At 41.8% G+C, this 27,017-nt stretch overlaps 1 protein-coding gene across 1 annotated transcript; it reads left to right on the top strand.

Annotated features, from left to right (window-relative positions):
- Positions 1-902: 902 nt before the first annotated feature.
- Positions 903-27,017, top strand: LOC139912681 (solute carrier family 12 member 7-like). Its single transcript, XM_071900544.2, has 25 exons — positions 903-990; positions 1,428-1,559; positions 5,766-5,912; positions 6,627-6,681; positions 7,149-7,279; positions 7,469-7,605; positions 7,691-7,795; positions 8,365-8,576; positions 9,354-9,521; positions 9,796-9,894; positions 10,518-10,575; positions 12,185-12,359; positions 12,576-12,694; positions 13,022-13,120; positions 13,339-13,458; positions 14,899-15,003; positions 15,298-15,466; positions 19,138-19,333; positions 20,181-20,350; positions 20,475-20,606; positions 20,717-20,824; positions 23,347-23,513; positions 24,834-24,848; positions 25,195-25,328; positions 25,516-27,017. The coding sequence occupies exons 1-25, from the start codon at positions 976-978 to the stop codon at positions 25,605-25,607; spliced, it is 3,060 nt and encodes a 1,019-aa protein (XP_071756645.1). The 5' UTR covers positions 903-975; the 3' UTR covers positions 25,608-27,017.

The following is a 27,017-nucleotide window of genomic DNA, read 5'->3' as shown; positions in this document are numbered from 1 at the left end:
TCCCGAGTACAGTTAAATCAACAGTTTACAAGGAGAGATACAAAATGAAACAAAGGATTCCTGCAATTATCAAAATTTCCCCCTTAAAAGCTGATTACAGATCTACCCCTGACCCTAACCCTTGCAGATTGGGCTTGTGGATTGACCAGAAAGCTAGACATCGAATTCCCTTCAGTTTTGTTTTAGAGGCAGAGCATCTGGCTTGCAGCTTTGACACTGGTTTTCCCAGTGTGTGCACAAAACCCCTGACTCTGACTCTCATGTTCTTCATTCTTCACAGCCTTTTCAGCTCAGCACCCCATTACAAAATTCAATCTCTTCACCATGTCATGTGCATCCGCAATACAGTATTCCTACTTATTGCTCTTCATTGATCTCTGAGTCTCTATGAGGCCTTGGTTTCTTCATGGCAATAAAAATGAGCCAAGAACAGTGCGATCTAGTGTGATGACACTCCAAACCTAATAGACTGAGGTTGGGGCAAAATAAATCAAAAGGAGAAGGAGCTGGAAAGGCACGTCCCAACCTGCTACAGTGTCTTTCCCAGGGTGCACAAGTGCCATTTTTCAGTCGGGTGACAGTATAAAATATTAATTGACATGGCAAACAAAAGTACAAATGAGATGGTACTTGAAAAATACACAGATGGAAATCTAACCGTGGGGGATGAGTGTGTATCCTTCTAGTGTGTTTTTCCTATTTAGCCCCATCTCTTCTGTAGAGGATACCTCCATCATCCTCTCTGTCTGACTTACCCGTCCACTACTACTACTAATACTGCTACCACAATTACTGCTACTACACGACAACTACAGTACTACTAGTACTGTTACTGCCACTTGTTCTATTTATTGCTGCTGTACTTAACCAGTGTGTATTTGTCCATCTATCCTACTAGGAGATGACACTCGCAGAGAGTCCAGTCCATTCATCAACGCAGAGAATGACAAAGGACACTTCTATGATGGCAAGAACATGGCCCTGTTTGAGGTAAGACTTTTTAAACATTTTCTTTCCTTTACAATATTTTTTTCCCAAACATACTTAACATTCTTTTTATAGTGATTGTTAAAACATTTGATGATACATTTAGTGAAAAGCTGTAAATTTTGCTTTATCATGTAATAGACCACGATCTGCAGTATAAAAAGATTATATCATTGCACTGTGCACTGTAACATTTCTGAAAATCTTGAAATCCTTGGCCAGTGGTAGGCCAGAGGTTAGAGTGTGGGTGGGGACAGTGAATGAGTAACGCTCTCCTACCTCAGCAACTATCTGCCCTTAAGCAACTGGTAGTGGAGCTGCTCAGTGGCCAACAGTAGAAGACTGTAGCTGTACTGGGAAATGTGAAAAAAGCGTGCATGCTTAGTGAACTTTTAGTGTTCATTTATTCATTCCCCATCTTTCTCTCCCTCGCTCTGTAGGAGGAGATGGACAGTAACCCCATGGTGTCGTCTCTTCTCAATAAGCTGGCCAACTACACCAACCTGTCCCAGGGTGTCAGAGAGCACGAGGAAGCCGAGAATGAGGACGGGGTCAGGAAGGTCACCGTCATGGTACGGACGCCAATTTTGACAGTAACTGTTTCCATACAGATACCATTTTTGAGCCTACATCTTTTGTCAATGTCAGTACATAGATGCCTTGATCTTTAAGTGGGCAGTATACTTGCTGCGGAAACAAATTTCACCAGGTTCTTCCAGACAAAAGGGCACATTTGTGTAGAAAGTGAAGCCCCACATTAGCTTTGGATTCTGCAGTGTGCATAGGCTTGCTAGCCGAACGTGACCATCTGCAATCTGGTCTAAAATATCAATAATATTGCTTGAGTTGTGTTGAAGCTTCCCCTTTCCTCTACCAGTTCATTGTCTTGGTTTTCATCTCTGTGCTAACATCGCGTACTAAACTCTTCGTCTTGTCTGTGCTAAACTTCTGCTCTGTTTAAAGATATTAACACTATACAATTAATTCATTTTTTCCATAACATTTTTTTAAATGAGTGAAACAGTATTGGAAAAATTTCAAATTTTCACCTATTTATAAAATGGTATTAGAATAAATGACTTGAATTTGCAGTGCATGACTTTTTTCTTTTTGGGTGTAGGTTGAAGTTGCCAATAAACTGAATTTGGTGTCAGTATTGCTGCCGAATTTAACCACTAATGATCGAATATGCTATATGCAGGATTTTCTTTATTTCACTGCAAAATGAGTTGTGATGGTACATCCTCACTGACAAAAATGGGGCGTCTTTGAGGTTGATTCATGCAATACCCTTTCCAGTAGACAGTAAACTGTAAGATAGGCAAAATAAAAGCAGCAGGGAGGGGAAATAATAAAAAAAGCTGATTGAAAGTACCTCCCAGAGGCTCTACTAGATTGTAGCCAACACAAATAATTTGGTAATGATGTCGTGATTTAGAGAAAATCCGCTCTAGCAGCTTTGCTTGCACTCACTGGTCTAGTTTATCTTTAAAGGGTTAAGAAGTAGCAAAAAGATTTTTTGCTGAGTCAGACTTTCTCTGATAGTAGTCCTGCATGTCTGTCTTCCTTCGAATACAGTGTGGACTTTGATCTTTGGGATGATATCATAGTAGGTAAGGCAGCTAATAAAACAGATATCTCAAGAATGGATAGTATTGCGAGCGAGCAATCTGTCACTTTACTTCTTCATCTTAAAAGATTTTTGATCTGCTGCATTTGACGCCTTGGCATTTTCTTTGAGCTTAGCTTTTCAGTATTTTTTTCAGGATTTCTTGTGTATAGCATTAAGTGGCACTTAGGACACTGACTACATATGGTAAGAGAATATCTTACAGGGGAATCTTTGGTTAGGATTTGGGCTGAGGAGATTGAGAATGTGTCATCGCCCAAGGGCAAACTCACCCCCTGATGACCCAGACTTGAACCACTATTGTAAACCATTATTGTAGTTGAGAACATAACACACAGAGAGAGTGAGAGAGAGAGAGATTGCTTGTCCTGACTCCAAGCCTGAATGAAGACTATATACATCTAAGGATAAATGCCTGTATTTTGTGCATAATCAGTACCAGGAAGTAATGACACATTGGTTAGTTGGTACATGGGTCAGCTATTTCTCAATATTTCATATTGAGAATGTAAGAGCCATTTTATCACTGAAGTTATCAGTTCTGAGGAAGAGCAGTGTATGTGGCACGTAAAACAGAGAGATACCGGTAAGTCAGAGATAAGTCGCGGCAGAAAGTGAGAGAATCCACATTCTGACATTTAAAACATCTTTATGGAATCACTTGAGGTTCATGTGACAATAGAGATTCTTTATGTGAAAAAGAGCGATGGGTGGGTGGGGGTTAGGGTATCGGCTAAAACAAATCACTTCACAAATGAAAACATACGGCTTCATTCACACACCACACATTTTCAAACAACCTGATATTGTTTCTTTGATAGTAGCCTACATTAAGTCAGTATGGTTTTGAACAAAGTCACAAGATCAACATCTTGTCCTTGCTTGGCCTTGTGTGTGGTGTACATAGCCAGCTTTGCTGGGCCAAGGAGGAAATTGGACCAAGTTCCCCTAGGTATTGGACTGAAAGCATAAAAATAGTGATTAAACAAAAAAAAAACATATTGCTTAGTATAAAGTGCACAATAGGGCCGTGATCAGATAGGATACTTTTTTTCTCCTGCATAAATGCAAAGCTCAAATGCAAAGAAACAGCCTTCTCTGGTATTTGTGATGCAGCGGTTGCTAATATCCAAGAAGGCAAGAGCTCAAATGGAGCATTACATCATTCTTGATGCTATGTACACAAAGTTTGACAACAACTTTACACTTTTTGCTGTAGTAGTCCTGTCATTGAAAAAAAATAGGTCAACTAAGTTACTATGTTAGCTAGAGCTCACGCCTTGATCAAAACAGTTGCTAGTAGTCTTGATGTTGCTAAATTGTAGCAGCTAAAAACACGCCATTAGCTTAAGTTAATATCACTCAGGACAGGACAGTGTAAGAGGCTACTTACTCTCCCCCAGGTGCTGCTATTTTTTTTCTCTCTGTCATGGTAGTATTTATTTATTTTTTGGTATAGGGGGCATATAATATTCTCCGTACAGGAGAAACCTCAACCGGAGCCTGGAAGTGAGTCCACCCCTTAGTATCAGGCCTTTCTGCTAGCTGTGTAACATTGACTTACCTGACATAGAGGTTATAAAGTGGCTTCTTCCCAGCATTGGCTATATTGAGTGGCTGGAGTCCTTGAAAAGAGAGCAGTTGTCCTGCTCTGTACCCTCTAGAGGTTTTGGAGAGACTGAAAGGTCAGGGCAAGTCTCCTCTACCATCTCTCCAACCATGTAGCTGTGTGCAGCAGTCTTGAGGGTCTCTGGTAGAGACCTGCGGACGTTTTCCAACAGTTCACCAACTAGTCTCACTGACCTCATCCTACTTTGAGCTGAAATCAGTGGTGTCCTGCATTTCCCTTGTCCCGAGTCTAGCAAATGACCTAATTTATGGGAAAGGAATGAAAACAACGTAGAGCAGTCTCCTTCAACAGAAAAAGGTGCTTGTCCATACAAAGACACCCCGTGCATCATAGCACCTTTAGGATAGAGAAGGCACTGAGCTGCCTGGTGTCACAGTGCTGCCACCCTACCGGCCAGATTAGGCCCTGTCCCCCCCCTTGGAAACAGGAGGACTCCTGGAGGGAGCCAATGGTGTCCATCCCAGACAAAAACAACAGACTTCTGTATCCTCTGGAGAAAAGGACCAGGAAGGTCTAAGACTGTAGCCTAGACCTCCCATCTAACTGTAGCTGGAAGTTGATGGTCTAGAAACCTGAAACAGAGCTGAACAATATTCTCCAACAGGAAAGCCCTCAACCTTTGACCTTTTAAGTTTTATTGGTTGCCAGATACAGTATGTCACTCAAATGAGGGTAGGTAGTGCTGGTTCCTAAGCACCTGGAATTTACCTGATGTACAACAACATGACAAATGAAAATATTAAGCTGCGTTGCAATCACTTCTTTGTCTATGTTACCTGTAAAAATATATTTTACATGCTGTAAAGTGCCAGTGCAAAAGTACTGATGCTACCACTATAGCTGTGGTGTTATCCAGGCCCAACACACTGTCAGAAAAAAAAGTCCTGAAATTGTGCCTTTTTTTCTGAGAGTGCACTGTAGGCGTGTTTTAAATCTGAAGTGACTAACAAGAAAGAGACTGATCTGGCAGAAAGAGAGAGAGAGAGGAAGAGTGAGAGAGAGAGAGAGAGAGAGAGAGAGAGAGAGAGAGAGAGAGAGAGGAATGTACAGCACACTGCACTTCATAGAGTGCAATCAAGGAAACACAAGAAGGACTGTTCATGAATGGTACGTACACTTTTGGTTGTTGGGATGGGAAGTAGAAGTGTGTGTGTGCGTGTGTGCATTTATGTGTGTATCTCAAATGACTGGTTGTCAGAGCAAAATTTGAATTTGCCAAACAATTCCTCTGGTGTCAGAACAACAATAAAATCTCCTTTCCCACAATGGCTTTAACCCAAAGATGGAGGATTTAGGGTCAAATCTGATTTTAAAAGCTTGTATGTCATAGTGCAGGCTTGGTATGCATCAGCACGCTTCTCCTCACAGGTCACTTGGTAAATAGGATTATGTACGGAGTAATTTGATTAATGGGGTTTTTGTGTTTCACTGGAAATCTCCCCTCCTCGCCTTTTCTCTCATCTGTTTCCCCAATCGATTCTCACCTGTGTGTGTGTGTGTGTGTGTGTGTGTTCCCAGGGCCCCCAGATGGGAACCTTTATCGGGGTTTACCTGCCATGCATGCAGAACATCCTGGGTGTGATCCTCTTCCTGCGTCTCACCTGGATTGTTGGCACAGCAGGAATCCTGGGCTCCTTCGCCATCGTCTTCATGTGCTGCGCCTGTGTGAGTAACATACAATAACAACAACAACAACCTACTGCAGTATCCCCATGCCTGAGCTCCAAAGACTGCAAAATTGTCAGAAAATGAGTCTCTTACTTAAAGCTGGCAACTTTGGCAAAGACTTTAACAAGCTAAACACAGAGTTAACACAGTGTTAATAAGAGTGTTAATTAACATGAGTGTTAATAGGTGTTGATTTATTTATAAACACTACACTTGTTTATTTTAACGCTTTCAGAGTTTAAGAGTAACAAAACACTAAACCCAAATCTGTGTAAAGCCTGACATCTAGTGGTAAAAAGCATGCTACTGAAATGGCCATCTGCTATTGGCTGATCTTTGGTGCCAGGTGATGTCACCTTCTAAATACAACAGGTGGTGACATCAACTGGCACCAAAGATGAACCAATCATTGAACAGGTGGGGGAATTGAGTTATCCCAATTTTATAAATTAAGAGAGGATTCAATCACCAATTTTGGGGGTGTAACGCAAAAGTAATAAACAAGTAGCATAACAAATTACTGCTCCCAGGGAGTAATAAGTAAAGTATTACTTTTTAAATGATTAATGAGCAATACATTACTTATTTGAGATTACTTGCTGGCAGTATGAAATTATGTTGTCTTATAGTTATTTGCACAAATAATACAACGCAGCTCTTTCTCTTCTGCCACCCATAATTAAAGTTCTTCTCTCTTTCGCCCCCATGCAGACCTTGCTGACAGCCATATCAATGAGCGCTATAGCAACCAACGGAGTTGTTCCAGGTACGTTATGAAATTATGAAAACATATAGCTGATGAACTATATAAAACATATAGTTCATCACTTGTTTTGAAAGAAAATTGAGTCATTGGTCTTGATCAACAACCCTATTAACCTCCTGCAGATATATTATGGTCATTTTGTGGTATGGGGCATTCAAAGTCATATTTCTTGCCCCTTTAAAAAATGTGAAACGGAACGTGCATCGTACGTTTTGAGTGCGGGCCATACTATTTATGTTGTTTAGTCTTCAAAACTAGAAGAACAAAGACCATGTAATCATTTTCAGTTTTTGAAGTAAGAACTGCACAAGCCCATCCTCTATTGTCTCCTACACCTTTACATCTCTCTTCTAAACATTCCCTCCTCAACAATATGACTGTGCGGTGAAAGAAAATAACCAAGAAAAATAAAAACTGTCAAGGAATCCATTGTGTAGTTTTCTAACTGGGATTCAATTTCTCCCAAGCCGGTGGCTCCTACTACATGATCTCCAGGTCTTTGGGTCCGGAGTTTGGAGGAGCGGTGGGTCTCTGCTTCTACCTTGGAACCACCTTCGCTGGATCCATGTACATACTGGGCACCATCGAGATTCTGCTGGTATGTTAACAACACTGAGCGACTGGTAGACAAGAGTTTGTCCATTGAAGTTTTCATGTCATCCCGCAATCTGCTGCATGGCCAGTGCACCTTGGACCTTGTCAATGGGCATTGTTGCTTATTTGTCTTTCTGTTTGTCTCCCTTTCTCCGCCTTTCTCTTTCTGTCTCTACTGTATCTCTACTCTCAGACATACATTGTTCCAACAGCAGCAATATTTGTAGCGAATAATAAGGAAGACGAAAGTGCAGCACTGCTCAACAACATGCGTGTCTATGGCAGCTGCTGCCTGGCACTGATGGCACTGGTGGTGTTCGTAGGGGTCAAGTGAGTACACACAAGTGTACACACACACACACACACACACACACACATACACATACTCAAACACTGCTTACCCTCCTGTCTGCAGGTATGTGAACAAACTAGCCCTGGTGTTTCTGTCCTGTGTGGTTCTGTCAATCATGGCCATTTATGCTGGAGTCATCAGGACGGTCATCGAACCACCAAACTTCCCGTGAGTCACAAGCGGCTAAACAACCCTCCTTCTCATAAAGCATTAATATGTTTTCCCACGAATGCAAGAAGCAAGATCCTCTTACTGACAGGAAGCAACTCGGTTTATGGGAAATATGTTAATTTTGAGAAACAATAGCATTAAAAAGAAAAACAGTGGCATGAGATAGAGGCTACCAATCGTCTCGACCGTGGTCTCATTTGTTTACGGTGATTATACGATAATATCATAATTCATTTGACAGTGATATATTGATGTTTGAAAATGCTACACATAGCACCCTTAACAGTTGCCATTGTTGTTCTACAATCACAGAACCATTAATGGGGAAAATGCTAGGATACTATCTGTAAGTTCTCCCACTGAATACAATAAGAGAAGGATGTTTTATCAACCACTGCATCAAACATAAAATAGAAAATTCCCCTTGGATTCAGACGTCCCTCTTTGGTTTTTCATGTTCAGCACTATCTGTCATCCAACCATTTCCCAGAGAACCCTAACTCTACATCTGAACAGCAGATAGCTTCTCTCTCATGTCTTACTACACCATGTTCTCTCCTCTACAGAATCTGTCTGTTGGGGAGCCGTTCTCTTAAGAACGACAACTTCGACAAGTGCCTGAAGACAGAGGTTGTGGAAAACATGACTCACACCACAAAGCTCTGGAGGCTCTTCTGCGACAGTGAACACCTCAACGCCACCTGCGATGAGTACTTCATTAAAAACAATGTGACAGAGATACAGGGCATACCTGGGCTCCTGAGTGGAGTCATCAAAGGTGTGGAGGAATTTGTTATTTTCCCTTAGCATGTTCTCTACAGACCACGCACTCCATTAGTTTGTTCATGGGATTGTAAACCAGCCAGCTTCTTGGGGGATCCATTGTCAGTGCAGCACCTTTTCTCACAGAATCATCATTCGTTTTTTCTTGTCTCTCTTGTCTTCTTCTTGCATTTTTTCACAGTACTCATTGGCTGTTCCTAGCACCTTCCCTGCATGCCCTACACAAAAGTATAACGGTTTCCAACACTGTATCACACATAATGAAAGGCGTGGTAACTTGAACTGAAACTATTTAAATGCATGAGGAAGGCACATTTCTACATTTTAAATTATAGTACAAGTCCTCATAGTCAAGAAAAAAACTACTGATGAACAAGTATGAGGTTGTGGTGTATTCCCAATAGGAAGCAGTAGCACAAGACAGTCAAATGGGACAAAACCAGCAAATGCTGAGGAAGACTCTGGGAAATGTCGGCTGTGTTTAGGCTCCAAATACATTTTAAATCTACTTGAGCATAATTTGTGTCCCTGTGTGTGCTTCCCCATGTGAGTGTCTTGCACTAGGCTACATTTTAAATGACCAAGGATCAAATCGGAAAGGGACTTTACACCAATCCTTCCCCAATCCTAGATGTATTCGTCCAATCACCCAACCCTACTGCCTGCTTGTCTATCCCTCCTCTGTTCAAACCCTGTCAGGGAACCTCAGCACAGTTCCAGCCAGTTGAGCGATCTCTCCGACTAATGATCCATGTATCTGTCTCTCTTTCAGACAACATGTGGGGCGACTACGGTCCAGCTAGTATGTTGGTAGAGAAGAAAAGCCAGGTGTCTGAAGAGGTCGAGGACAACTCCAAAGACATCTATAAGCCCTACGTCTTCAACGACATCGCCACCTACTTCACTCTGCTGGTGGGAATATATTTTCCCTCTGTCACAGGTAAATTCTATGATATTTTATTCTATTCTAAAATATAAAAATAATGTTTTTATGCACTAAAGCATCATTGCCAAAGGCTGCGAGAGTCAAAAATGACACAGAATTAGTACACTAACCCTATTTGAGACTTTTTCTTATGTGCAAAAATGTGCACAAATATGATTAAATTGTAACTTGATGATAAGTGAATCGTTTCGTTTTTTTGTATGACTCTTAGCTAACCTTTGCATATGTATGTGTGTGTGTGTGTGTGTGTGTGTGTGTGTTATTCTAGGTATAATGGCTGGTTCCAATAGATCAGGCGATCTGAGAGATGCCCAGAGGTCGATCCCTATAGGAACTATATTGGCCATCGTCACCACCTCCTTCATCTGTATCCTCTATGCTTGTGCATGTGTCGTATACTGTATGCGTGTATGTTTGTGTGTGTGTGTTTTTGTAAGTATATGTGTATAATTTAAAGTGGTAATTCAAATCAAGATTCTCATTTTTTTATTTTTTTATTTTGTCTCCATCTTTGCTGCTCAGCACTCATTGCTGTGGTGTTTCTGCACTGCTCTTCCCAGAGATCACCTGTCAATCAAACAGTGTGTCCAGTACTGTGACGTCTTTTTCCTTGGATTTTCTGTTGATGCAGTTTGAGTTTCTCTTTACTTTGTCTGTTCAGCCATGGTGTCTATCACTGCTCATGCTAACTACCCAGTTCTTCCTCTATGGATTCCAAGCAAACCACTGTTACAGGTGCTGCTAACGAAAAACACATCACTTCCTTTGTGTCAGAGGATTTTTCCCAGGAAAGAGCTACCAGACATTAAGTGTTTAGAACAGCAAATGTAAAAGCTTTCATGAACTGGATATACAGTAGGTTGAATCACCATTGTGTTATATCAATCAGAGATAGAGAGTAGCAAAACAGAATTTATATGAAAATGTGGTGGACTATGACTTTAAAGTAAATACACTGTGTATATATTTCCATCTTAACCTCATGGTCAGACATCTCCTGTGTGGTCTTGTTTGGAGCCTGTATTGAAGGAGTGGTGCTGAGAGACAAGTAAGTGAAGCTTTTAAATTACCAATTCACTGTAGCCTGCTAGCAAGAGTGAATGGTGACACTTTGGCACTTTGCTGCAATCTGAATACTCCGCCGAATAGACAAACTGCCACTCCATCACTGGGTTTTGCCAGTTGGCACAGATTTTATCATGGGAGATCAGTGTCCCCTGTGGAAATCAATTTGATGATCAGAGGGAAATCCAAATGAGCAAAAGGGAAATCCCAACACTCCCTCCAGCAAATCATACCTTGGTTATAGAGTTAGACTGGGTCCTGAAATAGACCAACAGCATAAAAGAAGCCATTGTACTGCAAGCCAAGCTGTGGCTATATTAAACAGTAAATACATTGGTTGTGTTTACACATCCATGCTAATGCATTTCTTATCGACTTGTTGCGTGATAAAAGCAATTTTGAATGTACATGTGCACATACAGTAGAGAGATATGTAGATATATCTGTGATTGCGAGAATATTGTACGTTTGTTTTTAGCGTGGATTACATTTGAGCCTTGCAAGGTTATTAGGGACACTTGATGTTGACCTCAGTTAAATGTAAAATAACAAAAGTATTTCACATTATGTTGGTGGACGGATAAAGTACAGACACAATACGTCCTTGAGATTGTAAAGATGTAAGAAAAACATGCCATGACAGACAGATGGGTAGGTGGGGTTTAGCCTATGTTATAATAAAGAAAATGGAGATTACTCTATTTTTTTACATAGTTCTGAGCAGGACATTTCTTCTCTGATATTTGCTGTTTATCCAATTGCCCTCAGCTTCAATACTGATGATAGTTTTCTCATACATTACTATAATTTAGGATTTCTCTTTGTAAATAGGAACATGTTTTGCTTATTCTACTATATTTTTCTGGCACTTCCACTTCATTATTTGCTTTTCATGTCGGTATAAATGAATGGCTTTGATTAAGCCTGTGAGCAAGCAATGGCACACCCAAAATCTTCAGTGTGTGCATCTAACAGGCCAAGTCTGAATCAGAAAAAAATTGCGAAAGACGCATGTCACTTTATGCAGTCTGAATTGCAAATCGAAACATGTCGAATCAATTTGCTTTATTCACATGGCAGCCATATTTGATTTGCATCTCACTCAAGGTGGGAAACCCTACTTGGAAGACAGCAAAGCAGATGGAAACATCTGCATCATCTTTTTTCATATTTGAAATAAGGGTAGAACTAGAGGACAAATTACCTGAGACGATTCAAAGGCTGCAGCAACTAGATTGCAGCTGCTTTTAGCATAAAGTCCATGGCTTTTGCAGCAATACATTTGGTTTTAGTGTCAGAAGTGTTGTCGAACCAATAAATCACTATGTTACAAACAAGGGGTCATGTACTGCTATTCAGGAGTTTCATTCCAAAATTAGATGTCCACCATTTGAAAAGACTCTCTCTTACTCTACTAAAGTATTTTCTGGCATAAAAGTGCAGCTTATTATGAGTCATCTCAAGATCTTTGACAAAATAGTTCTGTTTTTGCAGATAGAATGAAATCTTGACTGATGAATTTTAGTTTTTTTCCAAAATTGATATACAGTGCTTTAATATGAAAATTTAGAATGTGTGTGTGTGTTTTCCAGGTTTGGCGACTCCGTAAAGAAGAACCTGGTCATTGGCACGCTGGCCTGGCCGTCACCCTGGGTGATTGTGATTGGCTCATTCTTCTCCTGTTGCGGGGCGGGGCTTCAGAGCCTCACTGGCGCCCCCCGGCTGCTGCAGGCCATTGCACGTGACGGCATTGTCCCTTTCTTACAGGTCTGTGTGCATGCAAAAATACATACTTATATGTATGAAAGGGATCTACGTTTTTCATATCTTGTGGTCTTATGTGCACGCATCAGAACACCACAACAGAAAACTGAACCTCATTCAGAAAAGCTAGTTTGAGGCTCGCTCTCATCCTTCCCCCGTCTTTCTTCATTCTATCTTTGTCTCTCTCTCTCTCTCTCTCTCTCTCTCTCTCTATCTCAGGTCTTCGGTCATGGGAAGGCTAATGGCGAGCCGACCTGGGCGCTGTTGATGACAGCTGGGATCTGTGAGATAGGGATCCTCATCGCTTCGCTGGACGCTGTGGCGCCCATCCTCTCCATGTAAATGGTTCAGAAAATATGGAAATCAGCTCCAGCTTCTATCCCAGACACTCCCAACCTTTTTTTTCTCCCAGCCAATGCAGGCAGGGCCACATGATGTGCTCTATTAGACCAATTGCAAGTCAGGAAAAGCAGGATTCAAAGGGAGTCTGTAGCTGAGTCTGACCTCCCTGTGGAGGGGGGCAAGAGAAAGAGAATTTCCCTATAGGGATCAATAGAAACCTTAGAATCAGAATAAGTGCTAATTGAGTGCTCTGTTCATCCACATAGCCTGTGTACTGATCCTTTTTATGTGTCGTGTGTGTGTGTGTGTGTGTGTGTGTGCAGGTTCTTCCTCATGTGCTATCTGTTTGTCAACCTGGCCTGTGCTGTTCAGACTTTGCTACGTACCCCCAACTGGAGACCTCGCTTCAAGTTCTATCACTGGTGAGAACAGCTATTTACTATATAACTAAGTAATACATTAACTTTAACTTAACTTTTAGCTTTAGCTTGGCATGCTATTACACACAAAGATATTACTCATATCTGTCACAAATAATAGGGCTTCATCTTAGAGTGGCAGAGTATTGGACACACAGATTTTAGTCTATATCATTCAACCTGTAATAATAAGGATATCTGTGTGTGTGTGTGTCCTGCAGGACCTTGTCCTTCCTAGGGATGAGCCTGTGTCTCTCACTCATGTTCATCTCCTCCTGGTACTACGCCCTGGTTGCCATGGTGATAGCGGGTTGTATCTACAAGTACATTGAGTACAGAGGGTGAGTCTGGGTTCAGGGTTTTAAAATGGTGTATTACCTAATAGAAGTGAATAAATTACTTTCAATTGTTAATTGTTGAATCAAAACTGTGTATTTGATCAAACTCTTTCCATTCCATTACTCATTCCATTATTGAATACCGCCTGGCAAAAGTAGCCTAGTTGTCCAAACTCCCATTAACCGGGGAGAAAAATAACCCATTTATAGTACCAAGTTCTCTAAGTACCAAGAGTACCTCTTTTTTTAGTTGTCTTCAAAGTAAGATGTGGAAACCCAAATTTTTCACTGTGTAAATGCTGCCCATGTCCTTTTGTACTCAGGCCTGTTAGCTATATAACATAACATGGTTTTAACATGGTTGGCCCCAGTGGCAGTCAAACCCCCAACTATGGCAGTGCTATGGCAGTACCTTGCTCTACCCATTGAGCTACACAGGACCAGAGTGTTGTCAGACCATCCAAACCTTGCAAGCAGCCTTTTATTTTCACAGTGCATAGTATCTTATGTTGCAAAAACAAAAGAAACCATTTCTACCCCATGACCATTTTTGCTTGTCATCCCCTCTCACTCTTTCCCATCTTTCCTTTGATGCTCCTCTGTATACCACTGCAGCTGGGAAAAATTAAAGGAGCTTATCGGGCTAGTTTCGGGGAGTATCGTGGAGGGGCTTTCCGAATCTCATCCTGCTCACATGTTAGAATACACAAATAGCTACTGTTCATTCTTTTGTCACTGTTTCAGCATCAGGTTGTGGTTACCTCACACCTCCCATTGACAGTACAGTTTGAAAGTTCATCTAGAATCGATCAAAAACACCAACAGGAGACTTCAGTTTGTGTTGAGTTTCTAGCAGTTGAGGCTCAATTAGAATTGGCTTAATTGGATGGATGATTGGATTCCTTCGATGGACTTGGCAAAACTGGCCTCATATCAGTATTGCTGGGGTGTTTTGAGAGTTGAATCCTGTTGTCTGAATCCTTTTTTCCTGAAAGTAATTTTTCAGGGAGGTCAGAGGTCAAGGCCAGCTATGTAACAGCATCCCCTGGAGCTGGTAGAGATTTGGTGACTTGCTCAAAGACACTTCAATAGGGCAGATGCTTCAACCAAGGCTTCAACGCAGATCTTGTGGTTGAAGGACAGTCTTTCTAACCGCGAGGCCACCCTGTCATGTGATCATGTCAGTGATAGATAACTTCTGTCAATGAAATATCAGTTCTTAAAATTCATTTAGGATTTGCTAGGAGCTGTGAGGCAGGTTTCTGCCATAACAGTAGACGAGACTTAAATTGTCAGGCGGTAGAGAGAAAGTTGTTGCTAGCCATGAGGAATGCTTGTTTTGTCCTTATAGGCAAATAAAGGCAAAAAAGGCCAATAAATAAAAATAAAAAAATAAAAAAAAATTTTAAGTAAAATTTTCCTATCTTTGACCTTTGATCGCAGGGCAGAGAAAGAGTGGGGAGACGGGATCCGAGGTCTTTCGCTCAACGCAGCGCGCTATGCCCTCATCCGCCTGGAGGAGGCGCCACCACACACCAAGAACTGGAGGTGAGTGTGTGTGTATGTGTGTTGGTGTCTTAGTCATGCTTTCATATAATGCCTTCCTACACTGATCACTTGGGGATTTTGATTTGTGAACAGAAGGCAAAGTGCCCCAACATAATTATTCTCACTCTCACTCTCAGTCTCACATTAATCTGTGTATCAGATGTGGTCAACGACTCCTGGAGGACTCTTGACTAGCCTCTCCCCCTCTCTCTCTCTCTCTCTCTCTCTCTCTCTCTCTCTCTCTCTCTCTCTCTCTCTCTCTCTCTCTCTCTCTCTCTCCACCTCACCCCTCAGGCCTCAGCTGCTGGTGTTGTGTAAGCTGGACTCGGACATGGGGGTGAAACACCCTCGCCTCCTCTCCTTCACCACGCAGCTCAAGGCAGGGAAGGGGCTGACCATCGTCTGCTCCGTCCTGGAGGGAACCTACATGACCAGGGGGAGTGACGCCAAGACTGGAGAACAGGTTAGCTCATTCATTTTCTCTTCCTCCTTAATCCTATTCAGGGTCATGGCGAGCTGGAGCCTATCCCAGCATGCATTGGGTGGAAAGAAGGAAAACACCCTGGACAGGTTGCCAGTCAGTCACAGAGCTAACACAGATAGACAAATACAGTCACATTCACACCTATGGGGAATTTAGAGTGTCCAATCCACCTGATCTGCATGTTTTTGGACTTTTTGGAGGTAAACCCACGTAAAAATGAGGAGGACATGAAAACTCCACACAGAAAACCTGGGTCCTTCCTCTTGACTGTGCTAACCACTGATGCTGTATTCCATATCGCAGTCAGAATTTGGAAATTTCCAGCCGGTAGGTCGGAATTGTGACCAATGTGCGTTCCAGTGGTCCAGCTTGGAAATACAAATTAGGAAGAAACACCCACAAAATTTTCTTTGCCCAACATGAAACACTGTTCTCCATGCAGCAGATAATGTCCTGTCAACATTTGAGAATGTTAGCTAGCTAGTTAGCATAGAATGTTAGCAACTGTATGTGCTATTTTGCATCTCAGATTTATGTGTAACCATTTACCACTCGTGTTTTTATAATTTCAAGTTGATGTGATTCTGCAAATCAAGCTAAAGTGCATTTTTGATAATATAAACATGTTAAAAGTAATGCTAGCATTTACAACGTATGCCACCATGTTGATGTGACATTGGATAACTGCATCTTGGCAAACTTAGGGTCGAGAAATCCTACGTTTTCCAACTTATAGTGCCATCTCATTGCATTTTTCTTAGCCGGAAGTCGCCATTTCCAACTTTCCGGTACCTCTGGAAAGCAGCATGAGCCACCGTGCCTCCCAGAACAGCTTAGTATGGATACAATGTGATAGATAGATGAAGGGAGGGAGGTTGCAGGGTGGCCTAGAGGTTAGAGAGACCCTCTGATAATCAGAAGGGCCCAAGGATCAATCCCCGCAACAGTCCTGTCCTGACACTGAAGCCATCTAAACTGTAGGAAGAGCATGGAGGGGTGTAACAGATAGAAGGATACCAAGATTAGAAAGTACCTCAGGGACGGAGGGAGGGAGGAAGGGGGAGGGATAGATGGATGGAGGGAGAAAGAGAAGGACAAATAGTTCAGTTTCTCATATGTCATGCTACCTTTTGACTACAGCCATATACAGTATAGTATGGTTGGCTATGGTAATTAGGACACACACAAACATGCACACAAAGGTCATTGTGCAGATAAAAAAGTCACCGACCCTTTCTGTATTCCTATTATTGGAAACTGCCTAGTCATCATTGTATATGCTTGGATGTGCTTGACTGTGTCTGTGTCTATGTGTGTGTGCTTGTGTGTGTGTGTGTGTGTGTGTGTGTGTATGTTTGTGTTTACGGGTTTCTGTGGAAGTTTCCGCTGATTCATACCAGCAGGAAGGTGGTGACCTGAACAGGACAGACATGACATCATATCCTGTTTCAGATGTTGTTTGCGCTCCAGTCGCCAAGGATATTTTGTCACGATCTCAGCCCTAGCCCTTGTGTCCTGTCATTGTCTGCCCTGTCTGCTCCTGTTGTCCGGTCCATCACCTCCTTTCACTCCCCAGTCCTGCCATCCTCCTGCCAGCCACCAGATGTCCTCAGACTTTCCTTCCTTCAACACACACACACCTGTCAGCCATCAGCTCATTAGTCCTGTTTCTTTGTTCCCCCTTCACCTGCCTGTTTCCAGCCTTTTGGCTCCCGGAATCTCTCCCCTCCTGCCAGCTGTTCCTTGTGTGTCATTAGTCCCTGTCTGTATAGAGAGCCTAAGTCCCTCCCCTTCCGGTGGACCACCATGGGACCTTATTTCGGAAAAAAATGTATGGTAGTCAACGGCGAGAGACAAATAATTGTTTGATCCCGTTTGAATTGTGCCATGAATTACACATATGATGTTTTGTCAATTTAAAAGATAATTTTGCAAGTCAAGAAAGTCGCAGTTTGTCGTAAAACTGTTGAAGTTATAGACTGTGAAAATACGTAATTAGAAAGACTACACACCCAAAAGTCGTGTAAGTGACATCATAACTTTTTCTCTCCACAAGCTACCCAGAGCCACTGAAGCTAAGTCCCTCTCAGATAGCAGGAGTATTATACACAACCTGTAACCGTAAGAACAGATTTAAACTGGTTTAGGATAGTTTTAGTACAGTGGGGGCTAACGTTAACGCGATGCCTGTGTGTTTCGTATGTTTCGTTCCATGTTGGTGTTGGTGACGTATATTGTGCGAGACGAGAGATATAGTTCACTGAGCGGTTTCACACAAAACTAAACGTTACTGTACTGTTTCACAACAAACTGCGACTTTCTTGACTTGAAAAATTATCTTTTAAATTGACAAAGCATCATATGTGTAATTCATGGCACAATTCAAACGGGATCAAACAATTATTTGTCTCTCGCCGTTGACTACTGTACATATTTTTTCCGAAATAAGGTCCCATGGGGGACAGCGGAAGGGGAGGGACTTAGGCTCTCTATATATACGTTGTGTTTTTTTCAGTGTGTGTTGTCAGTTCGTCATGTTGTTACGTGTTGTGTTCCGTGTGCTCCTTGCCTGGTTACCTGCCCTCACTTCCTGTGTTCGTTTAGTAAGTCTTTTCTTAACTACCTGCCAGCCTTGGACTCCTTGTTTGTTTAGTTTTTGCCTTTTGCCTGTCGGCCTGTTTTAGTTCTAGCCTTTTGTAGGGCTGTCCCGAATACCATTTTTGGGGCTTTGAAGCTTCAGTGAGAATTACCCGCGAATATTCGAAGCTTCGACGCGGGGGGGGGCCATGTGGCAGCCCGAATATCATGTCTGGATACAGTGCGTTTCCGTACGCGTGTACAGAGATGTACAGGATGGAAACGTAACTTTTCGTCCAATGAATAAAAAAAAATAAAAAAAACGCAGCATTCGAATACTGATTTGGACGTCGATTACCATGGCAACGGTAGAAGCTTCGAAGCATTCGGGTCAACCCTAGCCTTTTGCCTGTCGGCCTAGTTGTGTTCTTGCCTTTTGGATTCCCTGCTTTATTTTGTACCTTGCCTCAGTTTCCCATTAAAACCTTTTACGTAACCCCAGTTCTCTGTGTGCCGGTCTGCGTTTGGGTCCAGCCCCGAGTTTCTCCACACACGTGACATATTTAGGATTTCACATGAATTATGTTTTTTTTACACAGAGGGTTTAAAGGAATAGTTCACCCAAAAATGAAAATTTGGTCATTATCTACTCACCCTCGTGTCAGTCGAAACCGTGGGGAATTTTTTATGTCCACATAACACACAGCAAGCGTGTCAGCCTTAGAAACATGATATTGAAAAATGGAATGACCTTTTAATATGTGCATAATTCATCATCTCAAACACTTCAGTATACAGTGGGCAAGAGAGACAAGATAGCATTAATCTCACACAGGAGACAGTCCACTGTGTAGTAAATAGAGCATGAATCTCATAATACAGTATATATGAATATAGTCTCATAGTACAATATATAATATAGAGCAAAGGACAGCTTTCACATGACCATCGAATCCCACCCATCCCAAACAAAGATATGAATGGTGATGATGCAGCAATTCATTCTCAGACCTCTGATAAAACCCTTTCAAAATCTTCAAAAACGTCCTCCTCGCTCCTCTCGGTTCCTCCAGAACTTAAAGGCGGCCATGTCTGCGGAGCGCACCAAGGGCTTCGCCCACGTGGTGGTGTCCTCCAACCTGCGGGACGGCTTCTCCCTGCTCATCCAGTCGGCGGGACTGGGAGGAATGAAACACAACGCTGTCCTGATGGCCTGGCCGGCGGGATGGAAGCAAGCCCAGGACTCCTACGCATGGAAGAACTTCATAGGTATACAACACAGGAGGGTCTCCAATGTAAAAATAAAATAACTGCTGCTAAAAAATGTCCATCTTAACAAGTCATTTAGTCTCACAGTTAGTCTTGAATTCTTATTTTTCTTAAAACAGTTGAAAAATTGTACCAGTGTGGGTGAGATAATTTCACTGTTTCCAGTTTTTGTTTGCAGTTTCACTTCTGTCCGGATTTTTTCTAGAAGCAAATGTCATTATCTTGAAATAAGGCAGAATAAGGCAAATCACTCCACTAGTATCAAGAAAATGACACTTGATTTGCTTTAAAGATGATTAATGAAATCATCTTTTAGTCCATATAAAGCAGCATTTTTAGTTAGATAATAATTATGTTTAATAATAATTCAAGTTTAATAATATTTCATAGTGCGTTTTACTTTAATTTGAACAGGTTTACAAGGATAGATGTCCCATTTAACTTTACAAACCATTGGCTATATAAAATCATATATTTAGTATCATCTTAATATAGTCTAGTGTGAACTAGACTCTAATCAGGCGCAGGACCTCCTACTGATGGAAAACATTGTACATAGGCCTACATTTATAGGCGCGATTTATTATTTTTTACAGGATTTCAGGCTTTTGGAGACATAAAATTGCCAGAAAATCACTGTAGAAAACTCCCTCAATACCTTAAAGTTAATTTGACAGAAGTTCATACAGTTAAATGCCAAAACAAATTTTCACTCTGTTCTTTTTTATATCCTACTTCTTCTTTGCTGGATACTATTATCTGTTTTACAAGCAGGAAACCAAAAAAGACACAATTAAAATTACTCTCTGTCTCTCTCTCTCTCTCTCTCTCTCTCTCTCTCTCTCAGAAACGGTGAGAGAGACCACTTCGGCGCACCAGGCCCTGCTGGTTGCTAAGAACATCGACCGTTTCCCCGGTAACCAGGAGCGGCTGAAGGAGGGAACCATTGATGTGTGGTGGATCGTGCACGACGGTGGACTGCTCATGCTGCTGCCCTTCTTACTCAGGCAGCACAAGGTATGTGTGTGTGTGTGTGTCTTCTGTCTTCTCGGTCCTCTTTCACCTATTCTGTAGATTTCATTCTCTGAACCGAACTACCTCCCTTCTTTTCTGTCTCTCTCTCTACCCCCTCTTCCTTTAGGTATGGAGGAAGTGTAAAATGCGCATCTTCACGGTGGCCCAGATGGATGACAACTCCATCCAGATGAAGAAAGATCTCCAGATGTTCCTCTACCATCTGCGGCTGGATGCAGAGGTGGAGGTGGTGGAGATGGTGAGACTCTCTGCATGCACTGATTCATCTATCCAGTCAATCCAAGTCAATCAGTCCATGGCTAAAAATTCTTATATCTCTGAAGTTGCAAATGCTCTCTCTGCCTCTAGCATGGGAGTGACATCTCAGCCTTCACCTATGAGAAGACTCTGGTGATGGAACAGAGGTCTCAGATGCTCAAACAGATGCAGCTGTCCCGCAATGAGAGGGAGAGAGAGGTACAGTAAAACTCACAAGATAACAAACTGAACAGCACTGTAAAAGATGAGAGTAAAAGCACATATTGATTTTGAAATATTACAATGTCAAATTTGAACAAACTGTCCACAACACTATTAAGCATCACAAAGTAAGACACACTATAACAAACTGTCTACTGCAGTGATTCTCAACCTTTTTTATATCAAAGACCCCTAGTGTAGTACGCATTAGAGCCACAGACCCCCATTTGATGAGATTTTTTCTCTCTGACCCAAATTTGAGAATATTTTTATTGATATGATTTTGTCCAGAATTCCATGACTATCTGTATTGTAGGTAGAGAGATAACTGAAACTATGATCAAAATACTATTTTCTTCTACATTCTCTAATTGTGTTAACTTCTTGTAAATGAAATAATGGTGAAGTTTAACAATTCATCAATTTGCTCGGGACCCCCTGGAACCCCCTCAAGGACCCCTGGTGGTCCCCGGACCCCACGTTGAGAACCACTGGTCTACTGCATTGTACAACATGATGTCAACACACTATAACCAACTGTGTACAGCACTGTAAAAGATTATGATGTAAAGCTACACTATAACAAAATGTCTACAGCACTGTAAAACATTCTGAAGTACAACACACTCTATACATCATTTTGAAACATTTAGATTTAATACTTACACATTAAAACATGATGCAAAAACACTATAAGAAACACATACTTTTTGTCTCAAGGGGTGTAGCATTTATAACAAAGCTAACAACTTCGCTGTTGTTGACCTTTGAACTCTTCCCCTGACTTAAATGCTTGCGTTGTGATTGGACGACGGGCTCAGATTCAGAGCATCACGGACGAATCGCGCGGCTCCATCAAGAGGAAGAGGCCATCGATCATTGACATCCCTTCCTCCAACACGCTGCAGGTCCCCAGGATATGCGTACCGGAGGACGAGGTAGCCACGGCAACCAGTCCCCCCCCCCGCCATAGTAGCCGAGCACGATGCCATTGCTCCATCCATCTATTACTCCATCCTTTCTCTTCATCACACGCCCATGGGCCGCTCAGGACAACTGGAACGTTTTGGAGACAGTGCTGTCATCAGCACATGTTCAGGTTCTGATGATGGCACCGTCTTCATCTTGTTTATATATTCCTATAAGTTCCTAGTTGTCTTGAAATTGCCGTCTTCCCTCCATCCACCCTTCCCGTAGATGCTGACCGGGACAAAGCCACAACTACCAAAAAGCCGCGACCAGAGGAAGACATTTACAAATTCCTCATTTAAAGAGTAACTAAACCCCAAACCCAAATCTGTGTAAAGCCTGACATCTAATGGTGAAAAGCATGCTACTGAAATTGCCATCTGCTATTGGCTGATCTTTGGTGCCAAGTGATGTCACCACCTGTTGTACGCTATAGAAGGTGACATCACCTAGCACAAAAGATCAGCCACCAATAATGTTTGAGATACTCAAGCATTCTCTTTGTGATTTGGCATGAGGGCAAGCAGAACCACCAATGTCTTCTTTGGGGAATCTAACTTTTCCATTGGATGTCATTGGTCAAATACCCAATGGATATTTTTCCCACTATAAATACTAGGTGAGGAAAACTTGACAAGTGCCTGAATTGAGTCCTGCTTGAAGCTGACTGGTTTTTGCTTTACTATGTAAGGCAAATGTGTCGCTCAAGTTGAAAAAATTCAACTGGAGCTGCGTCCATCTTGCTTCATTTGCCTCTTTCCATTGACTTTGTATGCATTCATGCTGTTAGAGTAGTAGGTCTTGCAGTAGTAGTAGTAGTAGTACTCAGGTGATGTCTTCTATTCATACTTAAATGCTTTGTAATTGGGATTGGGTCAACATGCAAGTGGTAGTTCTGTTGGACATTCCAACTCAGTGAGTCTCATGCACTTTCCACATGTGAAATAATATTAATTTCCATGACAATGTTATTAAAAGCCATGTCAGACATCCAAAGGAGATTGCTACAGCAGACCAGGAAGTGCCCTTTCTGTCATTCCAATACTATAGAAATGCAAGAAGTGTTTTCTACCAGAGCCTCCATGTACTGTCATCTCCATACTTTAAATACGGCTTCTCTTCCACCCATCTTTCCATCTTCCATCATGACTATGAAGTGATAAACATTTGCAATGGGCTCTCTGTTTGTGTTTGTATAGTTCCACTGTGATTCTATCTGTAGTCATGTTAAGTCCTACTGAACAGAAATCAGAATCACTCAGCTTTTTATCTGAGAGAAGCAGCAAAGATTGGAGTATCAGTCTTCCACTATAGCAATAAATAGCCATAAATGGAAAGACTTTGGTCAGGTTGAGTTATGGGTGCTATGTTGAAGCCCCTAGAAGTGGAATTTGATTCGAACATTTTTTAGACTTCCTAGTTAATTAGCAAAGAATCAGGATTATGGAGCTAACATGGCTGCCACTGAAAACCACAATGGCCAAACGTTTGTCTTTTGAGCGGTCCGACCTTTCCACTCCTGATGTGGCTCCTGTCCTGCCTTCCGTTAGGCCCAGCTGATCCACGACCGCAACACAGCGTCTCACTCGACCTTGAACGCCAAGGCCGCCTCGCCGGAGAACATCCACATGACCTGGACCAAGGACAAACTGGTCAGCGAGAGGGCCAGGAACAGGGAGGGCAACATGGGGGTTAAAGACATCTTCAATATGAAGCCGTAAGTAGAAGTAGCTGCACTGTAAAAAACAAAAAACAAATATCCATCTTAACAAGTCAATTAGTATAGTGTTAAAATTTTAAAATATTGTTTTCCTTAAATGAAAAAAAAGAGATAATTTCCTGTTTCAAGACTCAATACTAGACTAAATTAAAATAAAATGTGTTAAGATGGTTATTTTTGCAGTGTAATATACATGTTTTACGTATTATTATTATGATTTACTGCTATTGTCAGTATTCTGACAGGAGAAGGGATGGACAGGACAACATAGGGATTAAAGACATCTTCAATATGAAACTATTAGCAGTGTCTGAGATTCCTGTTCTAATCTTCTAATATGCAACTGCCTCCATGGTACTGAACTACACTAATAGCAGTAATAGGTTTTTTAGTTTTGTTCATACTTGGAATGAAGAAAGAAACAAAGGCAATTATTTGAGTCAAAGACAAAATGAAGTGAGTTTCAAAAACAGACTTATACTGCACTGCAATACTACTAATACGCTCTTTAATATCAAACTATTACTAATATTTATAGAATTGTAATGTTACCTGCGACATAAAACCATAATTAGCTTATTCTAGGTACACAGGAATATTTGTTAAAGCATTTGTCGTGTCAATGTGATTTTGACCTTGACCTGGTTGCATATAATACTGGCAATCTAGAAGTTGCAGCACCCATTGTAAGTCACTGTAGATAAAAGCATCACCTTTTACATGTTAATGCAAAGTATGTAGACCTTAATAATTTGATGCAATAAGTGCAGCAGTAATTCCTGCAATTTTGAAGCTGCCTCCACAAGGTCCAGTAAAAACTTATATTTTCTCTATAGAGTTGAACTGATCTGTTTCCTACTATAGTAGTCTGTAGGATGCAGTCACTCTCTTTATCACAGGAATTTCAGCATTGTGTTGGCCATATCCTTTTTTTGTTTACTACTAGCGTTGTCCTGCTTAAATGGATTGTGTCTGTCACGTCTATTTCTAAGTCAAACTAAATTATCTTCCATCTGCAACCGTTCAGCAGAGATCCTGAGATGGAAAATCTAAATGTTCCCTGTGACTGCAGGATAAACGTAAATCCACAAAAAGGACTTTCGGTCATTCTAAATGACCATATATGCATGCATATTTGTAATGCCTGATGCCAAAGACGTGTTTGTAATTTTCAAACCCCTACTGTATAAAGACAATTTAAAACAGGTAACTGCTGAAAAAAATCTTAATCAACTTAAACCCTGAGCCAATAGAGAGAGGGGCGGCCCTTATCATTACATTAATGTTGGATGTGTTGTTTTTGTTCCCTCCTTCTAGAGAGTGGGAAAATCTGTAAGTCACTTTTCCATCCACCTTTGTTGCATGTGCATGTACTCTATGTGCTTGTGCGTGTGTGCGTGTGTGCATGTGTGTGTGTGTGTGTGTGTGTGTGTGACATCCTCATCTCTCTGATGGCATGCACGTGTGAAAATCGATCCTCAGTTCAATTTGCATGAGATCATCAGGGATCCTCAGGGCGCATGATGACCGACAGAAACCAGATCTCTTCCAGTGTTGCTTGCATAATGGAAGCTGAATGATCGGCAAAATCAATCCAAGGCTATTCCGCTGATATTTTACCTGTTGCTAGAAATGGCAGGATTGTGTTCATTGTTCTCATTTATGTCTGTGTGTGTAGCAACCAGTCCAATGTGCGGAGGATGCACACGGCGGTGAAGCTGAATGAGGCGGTGGTCAACAAATCCCAGAATTCACAGCTGGTCTTGCTCAACATGCCGGGACCACCGAAGAACAAGGAAGGGGACGAGAACTGTATCCTCAATCAGTCAGTCAGTCAGTCAGTCAGTCAGTCAGTCAGTCAGGTGAATAAAGGTTTAATAAATTAAATAAATGCTGAATTCAACTAACCAGACTATTTTAGGTGGCGTATTTTAGGCAAATGTTTACAATTTACATGCATGTGAATTTTGTATGTCCTTGACCAGAATGTGTCTCTCAGACATGGAGTTCCTGGAGGTTCTGATTGAAGGCCTAGACCGCGTCCTATTGGTCCGCGGAGGAGGTCGGGAGGTCATCACCATCTACTCCTAGCGCCAGGGGACTCCTGATTGGCTCGGATGGAAGGGGATTGGACAGCGGGGGGGGGGGTGGGGGGGAGAGCGAGCCCAGAGGGCGTGTGATTGGACAGAGCAGAGAAACGGCGTGGAGGGTGGGACATGGGCAAGGGCTCTCCAAACAGAGGAAGTACAGTATGCCCCCCCCCCCCCACACACACACACACCTTCTTGTGAAAGACAGAGGGGAGTCTGCCTGCTACGCTGCCTGAGCTCGGTGCACCGTCCGGGGGCAGAGAGGCCTCTCTACACCCCCCCACCTTCCTGGGATTACTGTAGTGCATCTGCTGCCTGCCAGCCCCATAACACAGTCACCTCCATACACTGTAGGCCTAAGAAGTGTGGCTGTAGGTTGTTCTTTGTCTAGCAGTTTTCTTAAAGGGATGTCATTTGAATTTTAGTGTGTTATTTTGCTTCACCGGGCACAAGTTACAGCTGGTTAGGATTGCTAGCATTTCCCATAGAAACCAATTCTGGTAGCTGCAAGCTAGCTCATTGGTTTCAATGAGGAATGCTAGCAGTGCTGACAGTGTTTTTATTTATTGCAGTGCCATTACAGAAATGTTTTACTGCTATATGACAACATTCAAATTGAGAAACACCAGGAATCCCTTCAACAAACTGAAACAGTACAGTCAGTACAATATACAAGAGATGCATTGTTGAAATCCCAAAATGTTGGTGTAGTTTAGCCAGTTTCCACTGTGCTCTACTAGTATCTAACCATCTATAATATAAACATGTATTGGAGTATTTGTCCGAAAATGTCTGGACTGACTTCCGAATCATGGGATGATTTGATTTGAGCAATTTTTTAAGCCATGCTATTTTACAGCGTATCATATTTGCATCATACTAGTGCAACACCGGTTAAAGCTCAGATGTGGTTTTATTGACTGTACTGACTGTTCTGTCTAGACCAGTGGTGATCGCCCTTTTTAATGTCACTGATCACATGGAACGTGCCAAGTATGATCAACAAGGAAGAGCTAGCAAAATGTAACCAAGGAGTATACTGCATCAGTTTTGATTTGATCGTTTTTGCAAGTTTTAATGGAGTTTATGTAATATTTGATTGACTGTTTTGGGTATTTTTTTGTTTTTTTTATTTACATGTGAGCAAAATTTTAAGGCACATGTGAGCTCACTTCATGGCAAACCAGTGTGGTACCAGTTAGAGGTAGAAATATAGAGGTACACACTGGTAAACTGGTTGATTATGAAAATTGACCAACATGGAGGCTACATCATAATAGTATTTACATTGTATTTTACTGTCTGATGTTATTGACATGTTGAGTCCAGCACAGATGCAACTATCTACAGTGTGTCACGTGTTAGTTCAGTGGAAAAAAAACATCAAATAAAAAAAATACATTGTACAGAG

This window comes from Centroberyx gerrardi, chromosome 13 (assembly GCF_048128805.1).
Source record: "Centroberyx gerrardi isolate f3 chromosome 13, fCenGer3.hap1.cur.20231027, whole genome shotgun sequence".
Classification (NCBI taxonomy): Eukaryota; Metazoa; Chordata; class Actinopteri; order Beryciformes; family Berycidae; genus Centroberyx; species Centroberyx gerrardi.
This window is presented reverse-complemented; position numbering and strand designations above follow the sequence as displayed.